The following is a 23,310-nucleotide window of genomic DNA, read 5'->3' as shown; positions in this document are numbered from 1 at the left end:
AACACTTCTGTATCCCACACTTCTGTGATTTCAAAAGCTCTGAAGTCATCTTTATGATGAAAAGCCTTTGAAAAGGGTTGTTAAATGGAAGTAACCTCTATTACTAGAAGACACTGCTTCTAGTAGAGTTAAGATCTTGCCACTTTTGTTTTTCACACTTGGTTTCTGGTCAGTTTAAATTTTCTTAATTGCATTTTGTTTATTTATGGGTGTGCGTGTGAGTCCTGAGGATCAAAGGCGGCAGCGTGTGCTTTTACTCACTGACCATCTTGCCAGCCCTCTTGTTACTTCAGATGGTATTTTGATCAGCTAATAGTCAGCTAGTGTTTATGTTTTCATTTCAAGGGTTATCTTTTTGTCCTTCTTGAATAATAAAGACAATTAAGCGCCTTTACTGTTTCCTGTTGCTCTTTAAGGCACAACTGGTTGATCTACGCTCTGAACTGACAGAAACTCAAGCAGAGAAGGTTGTCCTGGAGAAGGAAGTCCATGACCAGCTTTTACAATTGCACTCCACGCAGCTTCAGCTGCATGCCAAAACTGGGCAAAGTACCGACTCTGGCACCATTAAGGCAAAGTTGGTAAGTGAACCGTGGTGGACAGTGGTGCTTTGGAGGGTGTAAAGATGGTTTTTAGCGGAGTTACAGTCCTAAAATGTTGTGTTCATTGTGAGAATTCAGGCAATAGAAAGTTTATGGTCATCATGTTCACCAGTAGCATCTGTGATGATATCAATAGCTACCCGATAGAACAGAAAATTCTCTCTTAAAATATTGGTATAAATATATTTAAAGGGTATTTATGATATAACATAAACCAATTTTTGTTCTACTGTCTGTCAGGGTTAAGTTCAGCTGCTGTAGCAAACATCCCAAGTAAGTAGTGTTGAGATTGTTCTTGAATAGTGTTGTTGGTTTTTTCCTCAGCTAGCCCTGAGGCAGGCATCCCAGAACTGATGCAGCCGCTCCCTATGTCCTAGGGGTTGAGCTGCTTTTATTGGGCTCTGCTGTTTTTAGCAGATGACTTCCAGCCTTGGGATTTCCTCATGTCTCTGCCTAGATAGGAACAAGGAAGAGTCTCAAGAGGGGTAGAAACATTCTTCTTCACTGTGTTAGCCTTCATAAAGAGCATTCATTAAATTTGCTCAGTAACTGTTGCCAGCGTCCCATTCGCTCAGCCCTAGCTGTGTGTTAGTCTGTATATCTCGGTAAAGTCGGAGTGCTGGTAATAAATACAGAGAAGGGACCAGTGTGGTTAAATACCAACAAGGCTCTTAGCTCCCAGTAGCGTGCGAGCATTTCTTCTGCTACTGAACATTGTCGTGTCTATATATTGTTTCGTTGTGAGTTCACTCTAATTAGTCAGAACGCTCTTAATCAAAACAGCTATTTAAATAGAAAACCAAATTGTAAGGCTTGTTTCAATTTAACCTATGTATTGAGTGCCTTCCGTGTGCCAGACATTTGGCTAGCTATATGGAGACAGCAGTAAGAAAGGTAAAGAAAGCTGGGGAGAGACAGGCCATGAACCCCGCTCCTGGTGTCCTGAGTGTAGAACATGTTTAAGTTTGGCTTGGTTGCCCTTAATCAGGTTTGACTGGTTTAGGTACTGATATGTTGAAATCTAATTCAACAATGATATTTTCCTAAAGTCTTCATAAACTGAAGGGCTATGGATCTGTGTTAATAGTGTTTTATTTTACCGCCTTAAAAGTCAGATCATAAATTATTTGAGTTATGTGATATTAACATGAAGAAACATTCTAAATTTTCATTAGAAGAGTTCCTAAACTTTTTGTTAGTTTTTTGGGTTTTTTTTTTTTTGAGACAGAGTTTCTCTGTGTAGCCATGGCTGTCCTGAATTTTACTTTGTGGACCAGGCTGGCCTTGAACTCACAGAGGTACTTTACCTCTGTCTCCCAAGTGCTGGGATCAAAGGTGAGCGCCACCACTGCCCAGCTCCAAGGCCTAAACTTTTAACAGGTGCTGTAGAGAAGCAAATAGTGGGCCAGTTGTATTAACTAATTTTAATTTTAAAAAGTTGTCTAATATTATAACTGTTGTTTATAGATTTGCAAATATATTTGTGCTAATGAGCTTTACCCAACTGATAGTCAAACTGTAGAAGTTTTCCTTGTAATGATATTACCGCTAGATAAATGTGTTTGTTCAATAGTTTTCTAATTACAAACCTTTTTTCTTGTATCTGAAGTCTGTCCCCTCTGTGGAGGAGCTGGTAAGTCTGTTGTTCCTCATGCTTTAGTTACTGTGTCCTGCTGAGGTGTTCTGGTCTTCTGTGTATTGCCTCTCGTCATACTCTGAAAACAGTGTTAATACCAGTTTTCCCGTGATTGGATACCTGAAGTTCAGAGGGCCCATTGTGCTTTGCTCCCTGCCTGTGGCTAAAGACTTGTCTTTCACTTGTAACTTGTAGTCATCATTAGCAGAGCCCATCAGTTTTTGACAACTTTTGAGTCTTGTAACTTGCTCAAACTTCTGCTTCGGCAAAAATACCTGCATGAGGGTATTGAAGGTGTATTGAACAGACCTAGTTTTTACCCCCAAATTTCTATCTGAACTTGTTCCCATTTAGAGAGTGTGCATGCTGATTCCTTTATCTATTGCATGTGTTGTTAGTACCTTTTAGCAGGTTTGGAAATGATTGTGTACCCTTTAAAGCACTGCATTTTAAAATTTTTATCAGAAATTATTTTAGACAGTAACACTATGTAAATTCTTAATGTCTTTCCTGTTACCTCGAGCTAATCAGATTCCAGTTGACTTATGACTTTACCACTTCTGAAAATACATTTTTTACAAGTCTAAAACGTGAAACAAACTTTATGCTTGTTACCTAATACAAAAAAGTTAACCAGGAAACAAACTTACAAATTATCTTTAAATCTTAAAGTAATTCTCTTGAGTTTCCTTAATCATATTCTTATTTGCATGTTTTTTAAATGACAGACTGTCTTTGAACTTACATAGATCTGCCTGTCTCTGTCCCCCCCCACCCCCCAGTGCTAGGATTAAAGGTATGTGCACCCTGTGGCCAGCTTGCTTGCATGTCTTCATTTCAAGTCTCAGAGACTGTCAGAGTCTTGAGGAATTTGAATTATTAAGAGGAAGTGGTAGCCTCATAAGCATCTGCAATTCATTAGTAAACTGTAACTAGCTCATTCAAGTGATTGGAAGGAGATAATCCTTGTAGTAATGTTTATATAACCTGTACACCAAAGAAGTCTTGGTCTCCAGGCTGGGAGTGAAGCTCAGTGAGTGCAGTGTTGCTAGAGTGGAGAGAGCTCCCAACACCGTCTAAAACCAGGCAGGGTAGCACAACCAGCCTGGGCTACCACAGCCAGCCTGGGCTACCACAGCCAGCCTGGGCTACCACAGCCAGCTTGGGCTACCACAGCCAGCCTGGGCTACCACAGCCAGCCTGGGCTACCACAGCCAGCCTGGGCTGCGTGATGAAACTGTCTCAGAGAAGAGAAAGCAAGCGGAAAGAGGGGAGTTGCTATAAAAGAGTCTATGTTATTAGCTTTCCACGTCTCTTACCAAGAATGCAGAGATTGTGAGTGGGCATGAGTGTCTGTTCCTGTTTACAAAAGCTGAGGGAAACCCTGCTTCTCTTCCTTCTGCTCATCAGTTACATAATGAATATCCTTACAATTGAGACGGGGTTCCCCAGCTGCGATCAGACCCGTGCTAGCTAGGCAAGCCCTCACCATTCAGCTGTACTCCCAGCCTTATATACAACAGACGTTTGTACTCAAGGACATTGCTGACTTTTCAGCATTTGATAGTTTTCCCTTCTTTTACATGTGTATACACACATAATGCACTTAAAATGCATGTATATTAAGATTATGTAATACCTTGTTTTTGAACATACCATTTTTGATGCTGGTCAAAATAGAACAAAAGCATCAACTAAATTAGTACCAAAATATATTCAACAAGTTGGCCAACATTTGCTCATATTTGTTTTGTGTTCTCTCCCCACCCCCCTTTCTTTACTGAGGCAAACCTCACTGTGTAGTGCTGGCTGTCCTGGAACTTGCTGTATAGCCCAAGCTGGCTTCACACGTGAGCAGTTTCTCCTGCCTCTGCCTCCAGAATGCTGGGATGACAGGAGAGAGCCACCATTCCCAAGTGTTTGCTTAAGAAAGGGTCTCTGGTATCCTGAGCCAGCTTCAAACTTGCTATACCGCTGAGGCTGGCTTTGAACTCCTGACTGTCCTGCCTCAGCCTCCCAGGGACTGGGTGCATATCCAGTGTGTACCTTCTCAGTATCTAGATTAAAAGGAAAAATAACTACTTAGTTGGTGCCTATAACAGAATAATACCGTTGCCAGTTCCTCAACAGAAACAGCTTCTCCTTGTGAGAAGCAGAGTATTCATAAAGGGGACATAATGATGAATTGAGTAATGTCCTCTGTATCTCATGATAAACGTATCATATATCATGATATACATATCATAAAAGTCTAATCATATTTTCTTCGGCTCTGTGGACTTCTGTAAGTCAGCAGGAGTGACTCTCATCAGGATAAATGCTAGTGTGGAGTGTTTGTGTGGTTTTGACTCAGAACTAATACCTGTGGCGCCTCTATTCAACTGTAGAAGAGGTGTGTTTAGCCACACACTTAGTGAGCATCTGATTTGGAATTTGCCTTTCTTTGGCCAGGACTTGTACCTTCCATTTTGCATTCTGCTTTGACTTAAAGCTTCCCATTTTATCCTTGTGTCCTGATCCCATGGTCTGTGAGCATAAACACACTGTATAAACACAAGGAGAAGTGAACATCAGTTCTCATACATGAACTCAAAGTAAAAGTTTAGCTGGGCGGTGGTGCATACCTTTAGTCCCAGCACTCAGGAGGCAGAGACAGGTGGATCTCTGAGTTTGAGGCCAGCCTGGGCTACAGAGCGAGATCTAGGGCAGCCAGAGCTGCACAGAGAAACCCTGTCTTAGGGAGAAAAAATGTGATAGTGATGGTTTGGGGATTATGTCCTGTAATACCTGTAGACGCACATAGAAAGCTGAAGATACAACTTCTTTTATGAGAGCTGAAAATGGGTAACTATTTTACTTCATAGGAGCCAAAGGGAAGAAGTTGTTTTCCCTAGAAAAATGACTCTATGATCTGCTGTAAGTTATAAATACATGACCTAGATCCATGTAGTAAGAATACTTAATACCGGACTGGAGAGATGGCTCAGAGGTTAAAAGCACTGGCTGCTCTTCCAGAGGTCCTGAGTTCAATTCCCAGCACCCACATGGTGGCTCACAACTATCTATAATGAGATCTAGTACCCTCTTCTGGTGTGCAGTTACACATGCAGTCAGAACACTGTATACATAATAAATAAATAAATCTTTAAAAAAAAAGAGAGAATACTCTATACCATAGACATTCTTTCCTACAGAATTTTTAAGTGTGTGTTCTAACACAGTAACGATAGGCTCTCCAAGCATGGTTATATGGTATTTTCTTAAAACTTAGAATAGAACAGTGGGTAAAAGCCAGCCTGAAACTGTGTGTAGCCAAGGGTGACAGGGAACTCAGGGTTCTTCTACTGCAGCCTCCTGAGGCTTGCAGTCTCGAGCTGCCATGTGTGACTTATGTTTTTCTATTAGTCTAGTCATTTTTAGAAAGTGAGTCAACTCAGTATTTACTTAAGACTACTCTTGCTTCTCTTAACATCAGCATGCATCATGGCACGCACTTATCCAAATGAAGGTCCAAGACATTGAATTCCTAATTTTAAAAGAAGGAAATCCAGCCAGGCATTGTTTTATGTATCCGTAATCCCAGCACTTGAAAGATGGAGAAGGATTTCAGATTCAGGGCTAGCCAGAGCTATATAGTGAGCAGGCCAGCCTGAGCCACTGAGAAAGACTATCTCAAAAACCGAGAATTATGCTCTAAAGAGATGGCTCAGGAGTTAAGAGCACTTGCTGTTCTTCCAGAGGACCCAGCACCCCATCAGCCTGCTCACAACCACTAGGAACTGCAGCTCCCAGGTATCTGAGTCCTCTTTTGGCCCCCGAGGACAGCCCACATACGTGTGGTACACACATTAAAATACGTATAAAAACAAAGAACTAGATTCAGCCTTGTGTTCCAGTCCAGTTTCCCATGTTTTCATTGTTTGTGTTATGTCCTGAGCTTGCATGTATTTTTACAGGGCATCATTCACCTGGCTGTAGAATCATAAAGACATTGTTATAAAGTTATGGTTTCTAAATTCCTCTAGGAAAGAGAACTTGAGGCAAATAAAACGGAAAAGGTAAAGGAAGCTCAACTGGAAGCGGAAGTGAAGCTGCTCAGGAAGGAGAATGAGGCCCTCCGCAGGCACATCGCTGTTCTCCAGGCGGAGGTCTACGGGGCCAGGCTGGCTGCCAAGTACTTGGATAAGGAGCTGGCGGGCAGGTGTGTAAAGACAGCTCTGCTTGTATTCTTAGCAACCAGCAGCCGACTCATTTCCTGTAAATGAACCATTTTACCCTCAGTTATATTTATGTGTAGCTATAGGTTATCAGTGCTGAATTAATATTGGCAGCATTATTTATTTATCCATACTAAGTGTCGTTTACACAGACAGACTGATACTAACCTACTGTGAGATGCCTTTAACTGCCAAGCAATACTTCTCGGTTGTTTCCTGTCTTGACTGTGACAGGAAGTACCCATGTCGTCATCAATAAGGAGTCCCTTGTCCGTTACATCTGCTCTTTTTGGCCCCTCAAATATTTTTAAGAATAAAAGTAATTTTATTATAAAAGTTAGTTCTGAGCCGGTGTGGGCACGCTTTATCAGCACTCGGAGCAGAGGCAGGCGATTCTGTGAGTTCGAGGCAGCCTGGTACAAGTGAGCTCCAGGAAAGGTGCAAAGCTACACAAGAGAAACCCTGTCTCGAAAAACCAAAAAAAAAAAAAAGTTAGTTCTGTTGGCTTTAATATTGTTAGGAAATCAGTCACAAACTTTGACATGCTAGTATCAAATCATTTTATACTTTTATACTCATTTTTATGTTCTATTAAGAACTGAGATGAAGCAAAGTTTTTTGTTGTTTTTTTTTTTTTTTTTTTTTTTTTTGTTGTTTTGTTTTTTTTTCCCGAGACAGGGTTTCTCTGTATAGCTTTGTGCCTTTCCTGGATCTCACTTTGTAGACCAGGCTGGCCTCGAACTCACAGGGATCCACCTGGCTCTGCCTCCCGAGTGCTGGGATTAAAGGCGTGCGCCACCACTGCCTGGCGAAGCAAAGATTTTTTTAAAGTTATTTTTAGATTTTTAAATTTTATTTTACGTGTGAGTGTTTTGCCTGCATGTTAAATATACACCGTGTGTATGCAGTGCCTTCAGAGGTCATAAGAGGAGGTCAGATCCCCTGGCACAAGAGTTACAGATGGTTGTGAGACCATGTGGGTGCTGGGAACTGAACCTGGGTCCTCTTCAAGAGCATCAAATGCTCTTAACCACTGAGCTTTCTCTCTCTAGCCTTTAAGCAAATAATTTTTATCATTTTGAAATATAGTTAAAAGAAATGTTTTTATATGGTCAGAGTCATCTAACTGCTTCTATGCAATAGTACACTGAATTCAGTTATGCAAGAAATAAAACATGTTGCCATTAACCTCAAAAAATATATTTAAATTAAGTATATAGTTAAAGTAGTTCTCACTTATCTCTTTAAAAATATTTTTAGCTGGTTTTTCCTTAAAGATACTTGTCTCTTTTGGTTTGCCTGTACAAATCTGAGAGACACTGGGAAAAACCTGGGTATTAGTTTTGTTAGCAGCTAAAATGTCTGCAATAGCTACTTAAAGGAATAATTCTTCTCAGATATCTTAGATCTAATAAGTGTACCAAGAGCTACTCTCTTTTTCCCATGTAAAGGGTCCAACAAATACAGTTACTGGGACGAGATATGAAGGGACCTGCTCATGACAAGCTCTGGAACCAGTTAGAAGCAGAAATCCATTTGCATCGCCACAAAACCGTCATAAGAGCCTGCCGAGGACGCAATGACCTGAAGCGACCCATGCAGGCACCCCCAGGCCACGTATGTCCCTGCTGCCACCCACTCAGCCTGTCTTGGCTGGATTACCAGTCTACTTCTCTGTTCTCTCGTCCCTTCTACCAGTATTTGAAACCTTTACTTAAAGAATGAAAAGGGGTTCCCTTATTTAAAGTAGTTACATATTTAAAAGGTTCAATTACTCAATGGAATTTGGTCATTTTTCTGACTTGATGTCCCAAGAGTGGTGTTTCTGCAGACAGTAAGCCCTGTCTAGCAAACATATATTGTTTGTACTTTGGATCATATTTCAGTTTTTCTGTATCATGATTGAGCATGTTTAAATTTATTATAAGCTTATCTGTGATGAGTTGTATTTGGGAGAACTTTTCAAGGGAATTTTGGTACCTACATCTAAACATAGATTCTGAAATAATATTTACATTTATTTTGTCTTCAGTTAGAAGAATTTGAAGTCTTTATTCAGGTTTCTGCTTCCATAGCCATCATTGTACGGGAGCATTCTATCTGGATAAATCCTTATTAAACTGTATTAGATGATACAGACTTTAACTATAAAAATTTAATATATTGGACCAGGTAATGGTGGCATATTCCTTTAATCCCAGAACTTGGGAGGCAGGGGCGGGCGGATCTCTATGAATTCGAGGCCCACCTGGTCTACAAAATTTATTCCAGGACAGCCAGAGGTACATAGTGAGACCCTGTCTCAAAAAAGCAAACAAATAAAAAAATGAATATAGGAAGCACTTTTCCACAGTGGTTCACACATTTTAGTACCGTATGAAGGTGGCTTTTGTGTTAGTTATTGTTCTGTTGCTGTGACGAAACACTATGTCCAAAGCAATTACAAAAGGAAGATTTTAATTGGGGGCTTGCTTACAGTTTCAGAGAATTAATCTATGAACATCATGATGAGGAGCAGTGACAGGCAGGCAGGCATGGTGCTGGAGCAGTAGCTAAGAGCTGATATCCTGATCTGCAGGCAACAAGCAGAGAGACAGAGACAAGACCACACCTCCTAGTCCTTCCTTAACAGTCTAACAAGTAGAAACCAAACATTTAAATGTATGATCCATTCTCATTCAAGCCACCACAGCCTTAAAGAGTAGAATAATCTGTTGCCTCCACAAAAGTTATTGTAAGAAGAATTAATAGGACATAATGAGGAACACGGTCTCAGTGCATAGATGTGTCACTGTCTTCTAGAGCCTGATGCTTCGTGTTAACCCTGAGGTCCAGTGGGTCTGAGAACCGCTTACAAGAGGGCTGCAGTGGTTGGTGTGGGCGGTACCAGAGTGATAAAGCATACTCTAATAACTTTGTGACATCATCTAACTAGTTAGCTAGAAACCAGAAGACCAAAGTTATTTTACATTAAATATAGGAGTCTTAACTTAATTACTCTGATAATTATGGACCTTTTAAATAAAATAGTGAACATAATAGTATGGTAATGTGCCCAGCTACTTCAGTCAGAAGGGCACAGTGGTGACCCAGGGAGAAAATGGGAAAAGCATGGGAAGTAACAGTGGAAATACAGGAGGGCAGCTCCGAGAGAGTTAGTGAGGAGGGTTTGCCTGGCTGAGCTTTGACAGCTGTTAGTCTGAGCTTCTGGTTTGGCTGACGAAGTGTTCTTTGGCTTTTACTGATGGAGGAAGTACAGGAAGATGAAGTTCTGGGAGAGAAAAGATGACCTCAGTTCTAGACACGCAGTGTTTGAAGTGCCCGGGTGACATCTAGAAATCCATCCACTTGAGCGAGTGGCTGCAGCTCAGGAGAGGAGACTGAAGTTGGAGAGCTATCAGGGAAGTTCTGTTTTGTCTGGTAGAATTGAAACCATGGGAGGGAGTAGCCAGGGAAAGCATGTATAAAGTAGCAGGAACAGGAGGCCACGGATGGGAACTTAGCGTGGAGGGAAAGAGTGGGTCACAGAGAGAAGCCTGAACAGTCAATGCAGATCACCTGGGAAAGTAATAGAGCCAGAGGCAAAGCGTGGGTGTCAAACCAGGGGTTTGTGGGCCCTGTTAACTTTCCGCTGGGTGGGGCAGTGACGAAAGGTGTTCATTGGATTCAGCAGTATTGTTCCGAGTGACCGTAAAGAAAATTGCAGACTAGGGAATAGTCGTAATTCAAAGTGACCAAAGTAATGTGGAGGCAAGGAAGTGCGCATGCGTGGAGGGCAGACGATGGCGATAACAGGACGGGAAGACTGGAGGGATGTTGGGTCGGGCTCCTGTTTGGTTGGGTTTGGGTTTGGGTTTGGTTTGGGGGTTTGTCAAGTTTCTTAAAACTGGAAGATGGTTAGGATTATCTCCCTGTTGAGTTGAAACGGAGTTTAGTAGAGAGAAAGGGATCAAAGGTACCAGAGGGAGTTGAGTGTTCCAGAGCAAAGTGTTTGCTTAGCATGCAATAAGGTCTTAGGTTTGAACTAAAAAGAAGAAAAAGGCAAGGGACGTCAAAGAAAGAACAATTAAAGGAACTAACTGTTTTTAACAGGTAGGTTCTAGAACACTAGAGAATAAAAGTAAGTAGTTGTTCAAGTTGAAAAAAATTCTCAATTCTAAAAATCAGCTAGCATTTATATAGGATATTAAGATAGGTTATTCCTTGAAGATACTTGTTTATTGACTGCTTCCTGGTCATTTTATAATGTCTTATACTCTAAACAGATATTTACAAAAGGTGAGAAAATTATCTTAAAATTTACCATACCTACTGAACAGCATTTTCATCTTTTAATTACTGTGCTGTTTATCTATACCAGGAGATTAGTGATGATTTCTAAAAACAAGTTATGTAACAAGAGTTCTGCTTGGTTTGTTATTTAAATACTACATTTTTTTTCCTTTTTTCCCTGCAATAAGGATCAAGACTCTTTGAAGAAAAGCCAGGGAGTTGGTCCAATTCGGAAAGTCCTCCTCCTTAAGGAAGACCATGAAGGCCTTGGCATTTCAATTACAGTAAGAAGTAGCACTTCCGGGTTCCTAATGACAGGTGTCTGGTAGAACCAGGCTCCTTCATCGGGCGTTGTCTGGGGAACAAAGTGTTTTGGATAGAGCTCAAAACAACTGAATTTTTCTTTTTATTTATTTTTATTCAAAGAAAAAAATTTTTTTTTCATTTTATATACCAACCACAGATCCCTCCCCCTCTCATCCATCCTCCCACTTCCCCGCCCCAGCCTTCTCCCCGGCCTCCCATCCCCTCCTCCTAAGGTAAGGCCTCCCATGGGGAGTCAGCAGAGCCTGGTCCGTTCAGTTGAGGCAGGTCCAAGCCGCTCCCCACTGCATCGAGGCTGTGCAAGGTGTCCCCTCATAGGTAATGGGCTCCAGAAAGCCTGCTCACACCAGGATGATGGATACTCATCCCTCTGCCAGGTGCCCCTAAATTTTTCAAGACTTAGGCAGTAGCACTTTTGCAAAAAACCTTCTTTTGTGTATAAAACTTGTTATAACTTAGTTGCTAACATCTTCAGTACACCTGGAAGTGTGATCTGTACAAGTCTCTGTTTTGTTTCTGGAGCCTGTGTGCAGCCGTGGCTGTTCCCTTCCGAGTTAAGTGGCTCCAGAGTCTGTTCTCCTTGGCTTATGTGTCACTTTTCTCACTTTTACCTGTCAGATTTTACTGGGCCTTGGATCCGTATTTCAGCATCTTTTTTTTTTTTTTTTTTTTTTTTTTTGCTAATTTACCAAATCTTATTCTTGGACAACATAATGAAGAACAATACATAATAGGAGTTGTTTTGTTTTATATTAGTGTTTTCCTTTGGTTTTCATTTGAGACTGTTTAAGTATTGTATGAGTTCATTTGATTTCTGGTATTGCCTAATGTAGAAATGTTTCTTATAAAAAAATGATTTAACTGCTGGGTGATGATGACTTACTCCTTTAATCCCAGAACTTGGGAGGCAAAGGCAAAAGGATCTCTGTGAGTTCAAGGCCAGCCTGGTCTACAGAGTTCCAGGACATTAAAAAAAAAAAGAAGAAGAAGATTTAATTTATATTTATTTACTTATTTATTAAGTATCTACTTTTCAAAATATAATGCCCTTAGAGCTAGAGGAAAGGTCAGTGGTTAAACACTTTGAAGGGACCCAGGTTCAATTCTCAGCATCTAAATGGCAGCTCATAAGGTAACTCCATTTCCAGGGGATCTGACACCCTCTTCTGGCCTTCTCAGGCACCTTGCATGACCATGTTATAAAGACAAAGAGGCAGGCAAAACACCAATATACATAAAATAAAAATTTTTAAATAGAAATAACATAACAATTATACAAGCTATATAAAGTGAGACCAGTTAATGATTACTGTATTTCTTCAACTCAACATTACATACTTTTGTATTTCTGAAATTGAAGATTTATCATGCAATTTTAAAATTATCTTGGTTAGAGCTGTACATGGTGGCACACGCCTTTAATCCCAGCACTTGTCAAGCAGAGCTAGGTGGCTCTCTGTGAGTTCAAGGCCAGCCTGGTCTACATAACAAGTTCCAGAGCTGCATAGAGACCTTGTCTCAAAAAAACTGTATTATCTTAGTTATACATAAAATGATTGATCTTATTATACATATCTTAGTCAGTGTTCTATTGCTCTGAAGAGACACATGACCGAGGCCACTCTTATAAAAGTCAGCTCTTCAACTGAGGCGTGTTTACAGTTTCCAAGGCTTAGTCCATTGTCATCGTGGTGGGGGAGCACAGCAGCGTGCATGGCACAGGAGCGGTGGCTGAGAACTGCATCCCGATCCGAAGGCTGAGAGAGTCACTGGGCCTGCAACCTCAGAGTCCATCCCCAGTGACACACTCCCCGGAAAGGCCACACTTCAGAATCCTTCTAATCCTCTCCAACAGTTCTACCCCTGGTGACTGAGCATTCAGATATATGAGCCTATGGGGGCCACTCTTACTCAGCCACCACAGTACCTAACAGTTTACATGGATAAAAGTGCTGTGGAAGGGCCCACAAGATGGCACAAAGTACTGTGGACATAGATAATTTGTTCTTAATGTTTAAGAAATGAGGCGAGGTTATTGTAGTTTTTTGTTTGGGTATTTTAGTTTTGGGGTCTAGAATGATTTCATAAAATCGAATGTTTTTGGTCATTGTACTTGGAGGTGCCTCCTTGGTAGCAAGTGTTTACAGAAACCCTCTACTTATTGAAATGAATTTTTAAGAAAATGTCTCTAAGATGATCTGCAGCCATTTTATAACATGTAAACTAACTAACTGCCTTTGATATTGTTATTGTTAGGGCGGGAAGGAGCATGGTGTTCCCATTCTCATCTCTGAGATCCATCCAGGACAGCCTGCTGATAGATGTGGAGGACTCCATGTTGGAGATGCTATTCTGGCAGTGAATGGAGTTAATCTAAGGGACACAAAACATAAAGAAGCTGTAACCATACTTTCCCAGCAGGTGAATTAATTTTCTTCATGTAATTAAAACTGGTATAGAGCTTGTTTCCATTCTTTGAAGCTTATAGATGTCATATGATCATATTTGCTGAAAAGGATGGTTATGTTTACTCCTTCCCAAAACTACTTACCCTTGAACAAATTGCATCAGTCCTCTGTGTGGCAATCTCATCTGTTCAGTTGAAATGGAGGAGTAAGTAAGGTATGTGTTGATGCTCAGAATAGGATAGACACTTAAGAGCAAGATTGACAGCATCACCGCAGTATAGGGTGTTAGAGAAAGGACTGCTGGAAGTAGATTGCTTTTGGTAATAAAACATAACTGAAAGGACCTATAGCATTCCTCTAGCTCAGTTTTCTTATTTAACATAATTAAGGTGGGCTGAGGAATGGCTCAGTGGTTAGGGGCACTTGCTGCTCTTGCAGAGGACCCAGATTCGACTCTCAGCACCTACATTAATAATAATTCCAGGTCCAGGATCTATCCTAAGCCCTCTTCTGGTTTCCAAGGGCACAGAGACATTCATGCAGGCAAAACACCAACACAAACAATACAAAATAATGATAGTGATAAATATTAAAGTAGCTGAAATTCTTAGAGAATGAAGGATGTGCTCAGAGTTGCCTAGCAAATTAAATTATAGAATAAGAATCCATATTTAGAGTCAGATTTGTTATCTCATGTCCTTATCACCTCTGTTTTCCTCTGAAAATAGGGTTGAGGGAATTACAACATTAAGGTTGGGGATCATCGACGTTACTATACTAGTGTAGAACAATTGTCCTTGAATGTGATCGTATACTTAATTAGCTCAGCTCTACATGATGATGCATAAAACATCTCTATGACATTGATTAAAGGATTCAAAGGGAAGACCTACTGATAATGACTTTTAAAAAGGTCTTCTAGCCTGGCGGTGGTGGTGCACACCTTTAATCCCAGCACTTGGGAGGCAGAGGCAGGCGGATCTCTGTGAGTTCGAGGCCAGCCTGGTCTACAAAGTGAGTTCCAGGAAAGGTGCAAAGCTACACAGAGAAACCCTGTCTCGAAAAACCAAAAAAAAGTCTTCTATATTAAGCCTGAAATTTGTGTTTATATGTATTTCTCACCTTTTGATACTGTGACAGAGCATTGTCACCTGCAAAGTTGTCTTTGGAATCACACAATGGAGTTTTAAAAAATGGCAAAAACAGCCGGGTGGTCGTGGCACATACCGTTAATGCCAGCATTCGGGAGGCAGAGGCAGGCGGATCTCTGTGAGTTCAAGGCCAGCCTGGGCTACAGAGTGAGTTCCTGGAAAGATGCAAAGCTACACAGAGAAACCCTGTCTCAGAAGAAAAGAAAAAAGAAAAAAAAAAAAAAATGGCAAAATCAGTCTTGCAATGTTTTACAATTTTGTGTTGGATCACATTCATAGGTATCCTAGGTACATGTATGTGGGCATGGGCTGGACATGGACATGCCTTTGAGACTACATTATCTGTCTACCTTCACACATGGTATTTATTAATTATGTGGGTGCTAGGAGTCGAAACTGGGTCCTCTGCAAGAGCAGCAAGTGCCCTTAACCACTGAGCCATCCCTCAGCCCACCTTAATTATGTTCAATAAGAAAGCTAGACAGTTATATTTTATGACTAAAAGCAGTCTCCTTCCAGCAGTCCTTTCTCTGACGCCCTATATTGTGATGATACTGTCCTTTAATTATCTGATAAGAGAGAACGCTACTGTAGTCTCCTGAGTTAGTGTCTTCAGGGCTCACTTTGTGTGTCAATAGCGGAAGAACTGGATGAAGAGCAGCTCCGGCAGTAGTGAACGTGGAAGAAACAGCCTGTAGCACACTTGTTAGGGGCAGCACCGGGAAAGCACGGCACCAAAGACTCGAAGTGGGTAGCAGTCAAAACTGGCATACTCTGTTCTGACAGAAGACAGGCTGTAATTTTCAGAGTCACACACACAAGACTAGGATGTGGTGACTGCAGTCTCAGTAAGTAAGTTATATCTTGGGAGTTTTCTTTACCTTAAAATTATTTATAATTTTATACTTGAGCATAGAGTTGCCGTTAAAGAATAACCATAAAAATACTGCATCTAGCCTAGCATAGAGAAACGAGTAAGGACTTCACAGCCAAACTGCTGTTGCTTTGTGCTTTCCTGTGATGTGCAGAAAGCTACATGTTCTCTTCAATACTCATCAAGGCTGCTCATTTATGAGAAAGAGACTATAATAGGGATGCTCTGGGGATCAATAAAAGCTGTAATTTTATGCAATAATATAGTAATTACTGTTATTACTAAATAAATACCTTTACTAACTGTTGTCTCAGTAAGAAGTTTTTTTTTTTTTTCTGCTTTTAAACAAAGGTTTAAGACTTAAAAATAAGTTGAGTGTAGTAATTCACACCCATAATCCCAGTTAGGGGAGTCTGAGGCAGAAGGATTGCTGCAAGTTTGAAGCTAGTGTGGTTGAGTTCCAGGCTAGTGTAGGCTACAGAATAAGTTCCTATCTCAAAGGGAGAACTATAAGTCATAGCAATTTCTTGAACTAGTAGTTTGTTTGACACCCTTATATACAACTTTATTTAATATCTGTTTAAATAGATGTGTTAAATTGCTGGTAAAGTGTAAGATGACTTTAAACTGGACACTTGTTCCAATATTCTGTAAATTTAATAGTTAAGCATCCCTTTTATTTTAGATATACTATTTAAAATACTATGGTCAGTTGACCTTGATATCCTCCCAATGCTAATTCCCTGCCAGGTTCCACCCTCCTGAATGCTTAAAGGATGTTCCTTGTCTGTGTATCCTGCATAATGGGCGATAACAGCTTAGATGCAAGATTGTAGAACATTGGTAGCGAAGTTCTGCCCCCCGGGGTTCTCCCATTGTGCTGTAAGCCTGTATTTAAGACCTCTTCCCTCCTTCAATAAACAGCATTCAGCATTAAATAAAAAATTAAACACACACACAAAAAAAACAACAAACAAACAAAACAAACAAAAAACTATTGCTATACAGCCAGTGGTAGAGGCAGGCGGATCTCTGAGTTTGAGGCCAGCCTGGTCTACAGAGCGAGATCCAGGACAGGCACAAAACTACACAGAGAAACCCTGTCTCCAAAACAAAACAAAAATACTATGGTCAGGTCACTCATACACCTGTAATCCCTTTTCTTAAGAGGTGGAGGCAGGGAGCTGGAGAGATGGCTCAGTGGGTAAGAGCACTGGCTGTTCTTGCAGAGGTGCTGAGTTCAATCCCCAGCAACCACATGGTGACTCACAACCATCTATAATAGGATCTGATGCCTTCTTCTGGCATAAAGTCATACAAGCCGATAAAGCACTCATATATATATATAATAAATAAATTAATACTTTTTTTAAAAAAAAGCAAGTGGAGGCAGGAAGATCAGGAGTTGAAGGTCATCCTCAGCTGTGTGCAGATTCAGGGCCAGGCTGGTCTACCTGAGACTTTGTCTCAAACGAATGAATGCTTTGATCAGTGGAAGGAACTGTAATAGTTAGAAGGGACTCCCTTGTAGAGACGATCCACCGAGTGGTCTGGCCATCATGGCCTCCCACACTTGCACCTCTGGAGAGTCGAGAATGTCATGCCTGACTGAAAAGGAGCAGGGTCTGCCATCTCCTCCTCCCGGTACCTGTTCTCGAAGACTGGGAGTTCTGTCTTGACTATGATCACAGTGACTGACTTTCTGTCTTCATCCCTGTTTAGAGAGGAGAGATTGAATTTGAAGTGGTGTACGTGGCTCCTGAAGTGGATTCTGATGATGAAAATGTGGAGTATGAGGACGAGAGTGGACACCGTTACCGTCTGTACCTTGATGAGTTAGAAGGAGGTGGCAATCCTGGTGCTGGCTGCAAAGAGAGCGGTGGCGAAATGAAAGGGTTACCAGGTAAAAAGGCCCACACTGTATTCCGACCGTGCTGATTGTCAGGGACAGTTTGACATGTGAAAGCCTCCAGGGACACAGCTTTAACGGTGCCGATGAAAGCAAGGGACAGTCACTCTGGAAGTTTACTATGCACACCAATTTACATGTTTTCTACTTCATCTTGCCTAAGACACTTAAGAAGATTCCAATTGTCTAGACTCCGAAACAAACCAACGTCCCTTTAGAGTACAAGTGTCTCAATGCAAATTCTGTTCTCAGAACACAAGGAATTAGAACTTAAGTGTGGACTAGTGGTTAAATTGATGTCTATGATTATTACCCCCATCAGGATATAGGAGCCTCAAGATTTTTAATTTGGTAATTATTAAAGAAATATGCTGGCACTTTCTTTAGGTAGAGTAGTGGTTTCCAAGTTATCCTAGATAAGTGTCGGGAGTCCTTGGGACCTGTTGAAAGAGGCACATGGACTCTGGAGCTTTTCATAATAATACTGTGACGACACAGAATTGATTTTTAGATGAAATTGGTGTTTGGGTTACTATAAAAACTGATTTTTTTAAATTAAATGCTAATTCTTGAGTATGTTGCTTAGTTTTGATTTGCTTTTTGAGACAGGATCCCACTGTAAAGCCTGGGCTGGCTTTGAGTTTGCAATCCTCCTGCCTCAGTCTCAAGTGCTGAGATCACAGGCATGCATCCCAAACCCCTCCACTTTTACCTTTATTTTTCTTCAGCGTTCTTGGCCTAGGTCCCAGTGCCAGTTGTTTTGTACATGATTTTTAAAATTCCATTTGAGACGCAGCTATGCTTGTCAGTTACCCAGCAGACTGGACAGAGGTGCTGGTCTTAAGTACTGCACTGGTTAGCTTCCTGACTTCTTTGGAGGAATGACTGACAGATGATGGTTATTCAGACTCTTGGGTGGCCATTATCTTAAAATTTTTCAGTCCATTACTTCAGAGAAGACAGTTGAGAGTACTTATTGCCAGAAATAAAACAAGAGCTCTCCAGTGAAAATTAGTGTTTTGTAGAACACGGCATCAATCCCCAGGAGCTTGACTGGTTCCCCTATGTAAGCTTGTAATGAGCTTCTAAGAATAAATATAATTCTTACATAATGCAATAAAACATGTCAGCTTTTGAATTGCTACTTACTTCAGGAATCCAGTGTTTTTCACATGACCCATATGAGATTTTACAGAATTCTGTGTATTTACTTTCACAGTGTAAGAAAAGTAATTGAACTCTAATGTAACTGTGAGTTGGTGATGCCTGGAGTCCACATTGTTAGATTTCTGTATAGTACTAAAGAAAACTGGCAGTTATTTGAAAATAATAATAGGTCTATGAAGCCGATTCTGCATGCACTTGTAACAAAGTAAACAAATACCTAGAAGCAAATCTTCTTTTTGCTACCTTCTGTAAAGCCAGCAGCTTCTGGGGATGGAGAGGTGGCTCAGGTTCAGAGCACTTGCCACACTGTGGAGGACCAGAGTTCAGTTCCCAGCACCCACATTGTGTAGCTCACAACCTAATGGAACTTCAGCTCCAAGGAATCTGATGCCCTCTTCTGGCCTCCACAGGCGTTTAGACACATGTGTACATACTTATACACATAAATAAAAATAAATATGTTAAAAATGTTTCTAGAAATGAATAGCAGGCAGCACTCAGGAGGCTGAGACAGTTGAAACTGAGTTGGAGGCCAGCCTGGTCGACAAAGTGACCATACAATGAGCCATACAATGAGACTGTCTTGAGGAGGGAGGTGGCCCACGGGATGGACATGGACAGAATGTTGTGGAATTTTGTCAGAACCTTACAGTGCTGAACTGCTATCCCATGGTTCCATTGTCTTTTTACTATCATGGGGATTAGAAAACCTGTTCGAGGCTGGGCAGTGGTGGTGCACACCTTTAATGCAGCACTCAAGAGGCTGAAGCAGGGGGATCTCTGAGATCGAGGCCAGCCTGGTCTATAGAGTGAGTTCCAGGCCAGCCAGGACTACACAGAGAAGCCCTGTCTTGAAAAACAAAAGACAAACAGACACATAAACAAATAAATAAATAAATAAATAAATAAATAAATAAATAAATAAATAAATAAATAAATAAGAATGAATGAATAAACGAACGAACGAACAAATAAATAAACAGAAGAAAACCTGTTTCTTATTTTTTGTTATAGCTGAGGTTAGAAAATACTGTTACTTAATGTAAACTGCAAGCACCTAAACCATGAAATAGGACTCAGCCAAAAGGCTTGCCATATGGCATATCACTTTAACTGCGCCAGATAATGAAAAGTATAGCTTTGTTGGGTTTGAGGTCTTCCTGTGACTCCTAGGCTGGCCAGGAACTCATTGTCATGTGGAAGCAAAATATAAGAATTAAAATATTTGCATTTCAGTAGATAGTTGTAGAAGTAAAATGGAATGTTTGTCAACCCTAAGTTGTTTAGAAAACTAGATAGACTTATTTCACAACTTTCAGGTGGCTTCAATAGATAATAGTTTAAAATGTGTGTGATGTTGCTATCTGCTCTAAGATGAGCCCTTAAATACTCCGACTTTGATCAAGACAGTGTTAGTTTGCCTTATATCACTGCTAATAGTTTCAATGGACATTTTTTTTTCCTCAGGGAAATTATAAAACATGGACATATTTTCAGCCCAGACTTCCTGGTTTTCCTTCTGTTCCCTTCTTCCAGGGTATAAGAAGACGGTGAGTGACACACATGAGAATGGGGACATGGGGGCTTCGGGTGAGAGCCCTCTGGACGACAGCACCGCACGAGCAGCCGATCTGCACAGCCTGCATCATAAAAAGGCTTACTAATCCACCCCCGGTGGTCGTCAGACTCTGAACTTGGGGCACTCGTGAGGACGGTGATGAAGATTGCACAAGATCAGGGCAGGCTGTGTGCTGCCTAAAGACAGGCGGGAACCTCAGGGCTTCGTGTGAGCAATTCTAAGTGCATAACCCTGTTTTCTGTGGTATACCTTCATTAGCTATTGCATGGAAGGCAATTTTGATTTTCCTGGACTCTAAGCACCAAAGCATGTGTCTCCCAAGGGGTATTACTAGACTCTTAAAGGCCAAGTGGATGCTATTTCATTTGGCTCCTTTTCATATTTAACAGGACAATGCTAACTGGATTTTCTAAGTACCCTTTAAACACAGCAGAGTAAATGAATCCTTATCACATATTCCCTAAGGATAAACCGCAGAACTTCAGATGACAGAATTTGACTCAGTGAATTGCAGAAATCTAGGTTGACATTTTTGCTTAACTGAAAAATTTGTTTCAGGTTTTTAAAAAAGGTGTGTTGTACATTCCTGATATCTAAATTAATTCTTCATGATCATTTATTATAACGGGTTTGCTTTCCAGTTTATTGCAGTACAAAATATTTTCTTTAGGCAATCCGTAGCAATCAATGCTGCACTAGAAGTAGTTTCTGAAAAGTTAGTGTGCATTTTACTTTGGGTTTTTAAAGGAAACACAGACGAGTGTGAAATACCTGTTGTCAATTATGTTGATCTGTGTGCATGGCACTGGAGCATTACACTATTAGTGTTTAGTCTCAAATGTTTATACATTTTGAGTTGTTTGTTCATAAGCTTTGTCTTGTGATAGTCAGGAAACATTACGATGTCATGAAGTAGTACATTGTGTTCAAACTGCAGTATGCTTTAAGTACCTGACTTGCCAATCATTTAAAAAGCCAGGAGCCAAGGTGGGCAAGACGAGGTAAAGACATTTTGGTACAGTGACCGTATTGGTCTTCTCTTGAGTATATGCTTGACTAAAGCGATACTCATGTCGAACTCTGTAAATACGTTAGTTCTCTCGTATCAGAACTAAGCACAGAGTGCCTGCTCCCTCCTTCCTGACCCACAGACCACTGCACCTTGCTAGGCAAAGTCAAATACTGTCTTTAAAGAGGTGGTGACTTTTGCTCCGTCACTGTTCTAAAAGATTTACACCTAAGGGAATATTAAGTGGGAGAAGCCTCTAGTATCTCCTTCTTGGTATGATTCTTCTTCCCAGATGCATTATATATTTGTTCAAAGTTAAATCTATAAAGTGTATATACTTTATTTTGTGATTTCGCTATTTATAAGTTTAGTTTGTAACTGTTGCTCATTTATGGTCTGTGTGGGTGGTTTCATCCTTCAGAGTATCACCATGTTCACTGGTAACTAGAGATGCACTTCGTCTGTATATTGTTACTGATGCTGAGGTACTTAGTAGCGTAACATTGCCTGTAAGCAAGGTTAGTATTTTAATTGTACAAATGAATAAAAAGTTACATATTATTGTTTGCTCCTGACAGGCTGGGCCTCTTAAGAGAAAGATTGTTTTTTTTTTCTCATGTATTTCCCCCATGCCAAACACATGCCCCACTGCATGACTTGTGATCTTCAAAGTAGGTGGTAGCCAGTGTATTCAGTTAGGTGAAGAAAAAATATCCATGGTAACAGATCTGAAAACATTTTTGCCATGACATGAAACCATGTTGTTGTTCCTATATTCTTTCAACATACATTGCCTGGGAATGACCATGGCTTTTTCTCCCCCAAAGAATATGCCTTATATGTATGACTGAATATTTAGGAAATATAAGCTATAATCCTTTGGATTTTTTTCAAGATCTGCACAATAAATGGTTAAGATTTTTAGAAACTGGATGGGCATTTTGTGCATTCCCTCTGAGAGACTGTGAGATGGTTACGGTGTGTGTGTATTTAGAAAGAGTAGTTTATGTTTCTGCAGGTCAGTGTCCTGCGCTTCTCTGCTGCTTTGTGGTTTGGAAGGCTGTGAGCGCACAGTGATGGATGCTGCTGTGAGCATCCGGGCACTTTCCCAGGCCTAGTGGGGAGTTCATTTTCAGACTACGTCATTGTTGGGGATGAACTAGGTATTTCACCTCTTCCAAAGCACTGAGTGGAAAGTAGCTTTTATATCTCACATTAATATAGATGCCCAGATAACACTGAAGCTTCTTGGACAAAGCTAAAAAATGGGTGGACAGCTGTTGCAAAGCCGTTACAGTGAAAACATGACAGAAGACGTGAGGTGTGTGTCCAGATAGTCACCCTAACGTGCGAAATTGTTTCCTGCAGCTCTCTGTTCTGAACATGATGGAAACGCCACATTTGGCTTAGGGATTATTGTTAAATTAAATTCAAGAGAGATGAAGCCTGTTGATTAGAGTGGAAAAATTACAAGTTAGCACAACCTGTCCATGGTGCTGGACTATTCCCCACAGCAGTGGGCTTATGTTGTTTTCATATTTTAAAACAAAATTATATTGGTTCACATGTAAGGTGATTTATGATAAATGTATTATATCTAGTTAAGTTGAGCATCATATTCTTAATTAGCCTGTAAATAAAAATGTCCTCTTCTACATTAAAGTGGTATTTACCAGATTTGAGGGGAAATAAATGCTTTTTCTTTCATTCACATTAAATATTTTGGTTTTTTTGTGGGTTCTAAGTAGCCTCTATGACTTGCACCACCATGTTATGAAATATGCAAAGATTGAATCCAGATTCTGGAGTAGGATATTATGGGGCTGGTAGGAATTAATTATTTAGTCGTAACTGTTTCATCTGAATTAATTAAAAATATGGTAGTTAGAAGGAAGGAACTGTGGGAACAACTCTGGGACCAGTAGTGTGTTTTAAACATTTAGCAGAAGACAGGAACCCTAGTCTCTTTGGCTTAGTTTTGCATTACAGATCTTAAAAGTTAATGTTTCATAGCAAGGACAGCCTTGATAAAAGGATAAACCCAATCCTAGTAGTATTTGAAAGGAAATTCCTCCATGGCAACATCTATGTACATCTAATTTAGAATTTTGCAAATTATACGTGAAATAAGTTTCGGTAAATGATCATAAACTCGGAAACTG

General features: G+C 40.5%; 1 protein-coding gene across 2 annotated transcripts in view; it reads left to right on the top strand.

The window, feature by feature from the left end:
* The window catches only part of Gopc (golgi associated PDZ and coiled-coil motif containing), a 46,204-nt gene extending 23,338 nt beyond the window's left edge, over positions 1–22,866 (top strand). Inside the window, exons 2-9 of one of the 2 annotated variants that reach the window (XM_028894944.2) lie at positions 417–581; positions 2,212–2,235; positions 6,264–6,439; positions 7,907–8,072; positions 10,916–11,011; positions 13,308–13,472; positions 17,207–17,387; positions 20,097–22,866. In XM_028894944.2, coding sequence (XP_028750777.1) covers positions 417–581; positions 2,212–2,235; positions 6,264–6,439; positions 7,907–8,072; positions 10,916–11,011; positions 13,308–13,472; positions 17,207–17,387; positions 20,097–20,224 — 1,101 coding nt within the window. In that variant the 3' untranslated portion in view covers positions 20,225–22,866. The remainder of the gene's footprint in view (positions 1–416; positions 582–2,211; positions 2,236–6,263; positions 6,440–7,906; positions 8,073–10,915; positions 11,012–13,307; positions 13,473–17,206; positions 17,388–20,096) is intronic. The other variant, XM_028894945.2, reaches the window with a different exon arrangement.
* The last annotated feature ends 444 nt before the right edge of the window (positions 22,867–23,310 follow it).

Source organism: Peromyscus leucopus, chromosome 8a, assembly GCF_004664715.2.
Source record: "Peromyscus leucopus breed LL Stock chromosome 8a, UCI_PerLeu_2.1, whole genome shotgun sequence".
In the NCBI taxonomy this organism is placed as follows: Eukaryota; Metazoa; Chordata; class Mammalia; order Rodentia; family Cricetidae; genus Peromyscus; species Peromyscus leucopus.
The sequence above is the reverse complement of the archived record's forward strand: the minus strand, read 5'-3'. Positions and strand labels throughout refer to the sequence as shown.